General features: G+C 35.6%; 1 protein-coding gene across 1 annotated transcript in view; it reads right to left on the bottom strand.

Moving 5' to 3' along the window:
- Positions 1 to 5665, bottom strand: part of LOC113230053 (NPC intracellular cholesterol transporter 1) — a gene marked incomplete at its 5' end in the record, with an annotated part of 19695 nt that extends 14030 nt beyond the window's left edge. The window contains 4 exons of the mRNA XM_026463783.1: positions 6 to 120; positions 2444 to 2725; positions 3544 to 3732; positions 5597 to 5665. Of these exons, the coding sequence (XP_026319568.1) occupies positions 6 to 120; positions 2444 to 2725; positions 3544 to 3732; positions 5597 to 5665 (655 nt within the window). The remainder of the gene's footprint in view (positions 1 to 5; positions 121 to 2443; positions 2726 to 3543; positions 3733 to 5596) is intronic.
- Positions 5666 to 6653: the final 988 nt, after the last annotated feature.

Here is a 6653-nt window from a genome sequence, read left to right as displayed (position 1 = left end):
CATTCTGCCACCAGCCCCATACCGACTGTATAACGCAATTGTCGGTGGTCACAGGGCCGTCGAATGGTGACGACAGAGGCGCGTAGCAGATGTTTTGGATACCCGATTCGTTACCGATCGCTGAAAAACAATACGCGTTTTCAAACTCGCGTTTTAAAAAAACACGGTACATTTACAACATAAATGTACGGAGCTCAGAAAGACTAGTTTATAGCAATGTGAAGTCATATTTGCGATGATATACTGGGTTATTTGCAAAATAATAATAACAAATAACGCACACACTAGGGAAACCCTGTGTCGCGGTTACCATAGACGTACACATTGACAATCACAAATTACACCCAAACTCACGAGAGAAATAAATGTAGACCATACAAATATTTCTCCCGGCCCGGGAATCAAACCTGGGACCTCTGCGTGGCAGACCAGCATGGTAACCATTCGGCCACAGAAGCAGCAGATAATCTCGCAGGTCTATATTACAAACATCATAAACAACACCTTCCATAACTTTTAATAATTCTTCAGATTTTACTTCCGTACAAAAATTTAATAATTAAATAAACGGTGATAACTCTGAGCGGTAGCAAAAGAACGACAATTTTATTTTTATAAATAACAGAACGCGGGAGGCGTTGCTACAATTTATTACTAAATACACTATCAGATAGTACAGCAAAAAGTTTGAGACTTCTTAAATTTATTAAGTTTTGTAAAAAGTTATGGAATAAAAGTGATTGCCAGAGCATGTAACAAAAGTTATAATACAGATACCCAATCTCATACAAAGACATGTTGTACTCTTAACTCCGTTTATTTCGACGCTTATTTTGATTTTTTACGCTGAGCAATAGATGGTACCATGTAAACACGCAATGCAATTGTAATAATATTTGAAAAGGTCAACAGAAGCTATTACATTTTTGTTAAGGTTACTGTTCTTGCTAACGCATTGATTATTATAATACATAATAAAATCGCAAAGAAACCGAGTCTGTACTTCTAATATTTTAAAGTAAAACTCAGTGCTAAAACGTTGCTTAGTATCGAGAATAAAGAAATAAAGAAATGCCATCTATACAATTTATTGCAAACGAACAAATCAAAAAGTACAGTAAGCGACTGAGAAACCTTCGATTTGTAATCTTTTCAACAACAGTTTACTGTTTTCACCAAATATCATAATTGTAAATGAATTTTAATTGAACATTCCTACAGTGTCATCTAAACAGCTTTGCATTTCTTTTTAACCGACTTTAAAAAAAAGGACGATGTTTTCAATACGACTGCGTGTTGTTGTTTTTTTTATATATATGTTACGCGATAACTCATTTGTGAATTACCAGTACCAGGTATTCGTGAACCGAGTTTGATGATATTTATTTTTGTTGGAAATAGGGTACCTCAGGAGTAGTTCCATTTAAATTTGAAGAAAATATCCACCTCTAAGGGTGGCAAACTAGGGAATGAATCCAATTTCGCGCACTTTCCGGTAATAATAATAATAATAAATACGTTTATGTATCTCAACACATTAATTAATAAATATAAGCTCTACACAGTGTTTAGTAACAACAATAGTAGTGGGAGATAAAAAGGTCTGCAGCTCAGCACAATGGTGGAGTGTTTCACAACGCCGCTGATATTCTGCTACAGACTGCCATGTTCATAAAAACAAGAAGAACTAATAAAACATTATCATTCTAGTTCCAAGATTTCAAGCCGATTAATAAATACTTACCACATACTTGAATCGTTATATAGATTTTTTCGTTACTATAACACAGAGCACTATCCACACACAACTACACTACAATGCCTACCTCGTCTGGCAACCTGGATTTCAATAAAATCTGGCAAATCGATTAAATTCCACTAACTTTTCGGGTCGGTTTTTTTAGTACTTTGTACTGAGATTATAAATATTTTACACTTCTTGTTTAGTATAATATACCGCGAACTTTCGAAATTCATTTGTATTTTGTTACTTTAGCCAAGCCTTCTATCTTTAAAGTTAAAGTTTTTTTTTTACAAAATATTAGTGCACATTTGACCTCCGTCTCACCTGATGGAAAGTGACGATGAGGTCGACGATGGGGCATGCACACCTAAATAATGCCTATTCACTCTCGCCTTGAAAAGGTCCAAGTTATGACGTTCAGGGAACAAGTATGCAGGCAGGGAATTCCACTCCATAGGCGTTCGCCATATAAACGTTTGCATAATTGATACCGCATGATATTTGTCATATAATCTTAGGAGCTTGTTAATATTTTACAAATGACCCTGTATAATGCATTACCCTCTGGTAAGAGATAAAATAGTCTAATCCATTAAGGATTTCTTTACATAATAAATCTCAATAAATTTGAGAACTTGTTCTACTTTTTAATTTTCTTTTTTTGACATGATAATAGCTTACTATTATAATTTACTTTACCTTTAATACTCTCTTGCAATTCTAAAACTTTAAAAAGGAAATTAGAGTTGAATACGGGCCCAAACTCCAAATTCTCTCCAGCCTTTGTAGTGTACTCTATTTTTGGTAGTCCTTTGGCGCTGATGATGACCATTTCAGTTCTGTAGAACGGTTCAAAGTGGGAATCAAAGTACTCCCTCTCAATACGCGATCGGGAAGTTGGTGACGCCCACAGCTCAACTGGATTCGTCGTCACTTGCATATATTTCACGCCGTGACCAAGTGCTACCACAAAGCATAGACCTATAAGGAAAAGAATAAATTTATAAAACAATCACCATTCATTCTCAGGTTTCCGCGGTTGCTACACACAAAGGAATATGTTCCGGATCTGAATATATTTGTTCTTTTTTTTTTAAGAAACCAACGTCTCGGGCTCTTTAGAGATAAAAATAAAATCACGAATAAGGTATAGTCTGTTCCAATCCATTGTACCAAAAAAATAAACAAACAGATCATTGACCCGACCATAGACAGTTTAGTGATGGCGAACTGTACTGCCAACTACAAAGCGATAAATTAATCGAATAAATCGATTTCATTAATTGAATCTGTTGTAATAACTGGGTTTTATATAATAAAATGGGTTTTGCGATTTTGCTGCTGATTACTATAAAAAATGTATGATTCAACACTCGGTGATGATATTTCATACATGAGATTAGAAATGTTTTCTTACATAACCTATAAAAGCAAATTTTAATTTTCAGAAATCTATTTCAAATCCTCCTTCAAAGTCTTACACTTAGATATTCGTTCGATTGTGATTACATTTTCGATTCACTAATTGATTACAAAAACTTTAATTGAATTTACCGAATGAGTTATTTCCGTACAGCCCTATGTATGCAACCATAGACTATTAACAAATCTATATTTGAAAAATAACCTTACTTTTGAACTAACATTTTTCAATTAGGATTTTAACATATTATTCAAAGGAATATTGCTGGAAAAAGTCATGAGGTATCAAGACGAAATCTTCAAAATATACGTGAAAATGTTACTTATTCCATTTATTGAGTGATTAGAATTTTAACGAAACCAAAGTAAAAACTCACCACCGAAGAGCACTATCCAAGGTCGATATGCCATATGGAAGCCCAAAAATTGGAAGAAGTCCTCCAACTTAGTCTCGGTAGTAGCGCCGAGTCTCTCGAAGAAGGTCGCTTCTGGGACATGTCCGTCAGTTTGCTCTGCGTTCCATTGAGGATTCGAGGCCATTTCTTGGTTGTTGTCTGATGCTACACCTAGAGATCAAATTATTCATACATTTATGATTAAATATAAACAAAAAAAAAACCTGCACTTGTATGAAAACGCAGAAACGTTGTGGTCTTTTATTATTTCCCAACTATAAACAAAAGGTATTTATTTAGCTATCTTGCAAGAAAAAAAATGTTAAAATTGTAATGTTCGTTGCAAAATAATTTTAATAACAAAAACCAACGAATTATGCTCTTTAGAAAAATATAAAAAATAAACTTAAAGAAATAATAATAATAGTAAATTCTATATCTCAATTAGTAAGTCAAGGTTAAACCAGTTATAATAATCGTGCAACTAATTACTAACAAATATAATTCTAATAAAATAAAAGTAATAAGAAATAAGGAATAACATAAGAACACAATAAATAATTATCTATTTCAAAGGAAAGTAAATCTAAAGTAAAACACAAAATAATAATATGTAGCATGCGAAGTTGAATAAATCACGTGAAAGAGTCAATTCAAATGGAAGTTAAAAAAAATCCAAATAACAATTATTTAGCAAAGGTGATCTTTTAAAATAAATTGTAAGTGCTAAATTTCTTAATTCTGATTTTTGAGGTTTTACTTTTGAGGTTGGTATAGATACCATAGTGTAATAAGACATTGTTACTCCACACAAACGTAGCAGCGTGGCTTGTATGTGTGCGCGCACTTCTCGTGACTTATACGAAGGCACACATTTGCATAATCTCACGCATTCGCGTTACAAAGCGCTCGTTGTCTTATGCGCCTTTCATTATTATGCGAATGTATGCGTCTGTGGCCGAACGGTTAGCGTGGGTCCCGGGTTCGATTCCTGGGCCGTAAGAGATAACTGTATGGCCTAATTTTTTTTCTCTCGTGAGTTTGGGTGTAATTTGTGGTTGTCTGTGTGTGTCCATGGCACCCGCGATATACGAGTAACAGGGTTTCCCTAGCGCTGGGCTGAGTGTGTGCTTTAATAAAATGGTAATTCGAAATTATATTTTTTTAAATCACAATCAAAACCGGAAGATTGTGGATGAGACTCGCACAGGACCGATTGAGCTGGCGTGCAAAAGAAGAGGCCTATACCCAGCAGTGGGTGTTAACGGGCTAAGATGATGATGATGATGACAATCAAAACGGAACGCTCTTGGATATCCATGACATTTCAACGTACAGCCAAGGGGCCACAATGGGCGCTGAAAAGTCCTAAGGCGGTAGGGGTCTCGGAAACAATTGGGAGAGCGTTGGGAGAGCAATTGGGTGCAATTTGCGATTGTCTATGTGTGTGTCCATGGCGCCCGCGACACAAGGTTTCCCTAGTGCGTTATTATTATTATCTGCGGACCTCGTCTTCCCTTCCTCTTCGTCCAACGTCACCCCGCCCTCGCTCATTCAGTACCAAAGCTATTACAATAATAAGAACGTAATTTACGACATTATCTAGTTAGTTAAGAAATGTCAATGTGCTAAACAACTAACTAATTACTCTCACTCATCGAGTATATATAGAAATAGAGACGAAATGTCATTTAATTTGTTTGAAGACTATTCTGCCAAATCATTACGGTGACAACTGCGTTCCATAGGCCAGACCGAATTGAACTGCGTAGTGTGCTTAGCGTAGTGGTGAGGGTGCCAGAACAGGAATGTCCAAATGTGTGTGTATTTATGAAATTTCATAATTATGGTGTCGTCAACATTCACAGGGGTATTTACTATGCATTAAGTTTTAAGCCTTTGTAGATTTCATTATGACGTTTTCCTTCATCTTTAAAGTGTGGTGCATGCACTCTAGAAGGAATCGAACTAAAGATCACCACATAGGAGACAAGAGTTCTTCCAAGTAGGCTATCTGTGTCCAATAGATACGTACTGGAGCGATGTGAGTGCAGTGGCGAGGTCTCCGGCCCGCCGGCGCGACGCTCCCCACCACGCCATCCCTCTGTCCCAACCCACACCTGTTAGCTTACAGCCTACTTCAACCAACGAAGTCAACACCACATCAAGCATAACTCTTAAAAATTTAAGTTTCTCGATTTGTCTTTACTTAATGTAACCAAATAAACTCCGGAAAATTTAATATTTTAAACATTTCGAAAATAGTTTGATTAATCACACATAGTCTGATATATCATGTATACACTTAGATGGATAGATAGATAAATCATAGTAGATAAGATACACAAATTGTAGATAGATCGATAATCGTATATAGATTGATATATTGTAGATAGATGCTTAAATATATGATACAAAGATACAAAAATCGTAGATAGATCGATGAATCGTAGGTAGGTTGATATATCACGGATATATAAATAGTCAACAAGATTATTAGAAGAATAAATATAATAATATATATTTTGTGTAGATAGAAAAGATTTTTTAATGTAGTTATAAACTACATATTTATAAACATATTTTTATGTGTATAAATGTATGTGTATACATTTGGCTAGGTACAGACTTCGAAAATACGAATAACACGTATAGTTTTATAACAAAATTATACATCTAAGGAGCAAAGTGATCATATTTCTAGCATCAAATGTTTACGCTTGATGTGGTAATCACACTAATTTTATGTACTTATGAAGTATCACCTTCACCGACCAATCACGCACAGGATTCATGTATCAACTAATACAGTGCTTATAATTGCTTAGTCACAAGCTGCATTCGCGGCTATTATAGTGGCAATGCATCTCGTATGACACCGCCCTTAGCATATCAGAATAAAACAAGTAAGGTAACTTCGTTCAAAATAACAGCACGGCTTGTATGTGTGCGCAACCGCCGTGTATGGACGCACACATTCGCTTAATAATGAAAGGCGCGATATGCAACGCTAGTGCATCCCTAGATTATGCAATTGTGTGCATCCGTACACAACGCGCGGCGAGCTTGCACACATACAAGCTACGCTAGGA

This window comes from Hyposmocoma kahamanoa, unplaced genomic scaffold, assembly GCF_003589595.1.
Source record: "Hyposmocoma kahamanoa isolate Upper Pololo Valley unplaced genomic scaffold, ASM358959v1 100375, whole genome shotgun sequence".
NCBI lineage: Eukaryota > Metazoa > Arthropoda > Insecta > Lepidoptera > Cosmopterigidae > Hyposmocoma > Hyposmocoma kahamanoa.
This window is presented reverse-complemented; position numbering and strand designations above follow the sequence as displayed.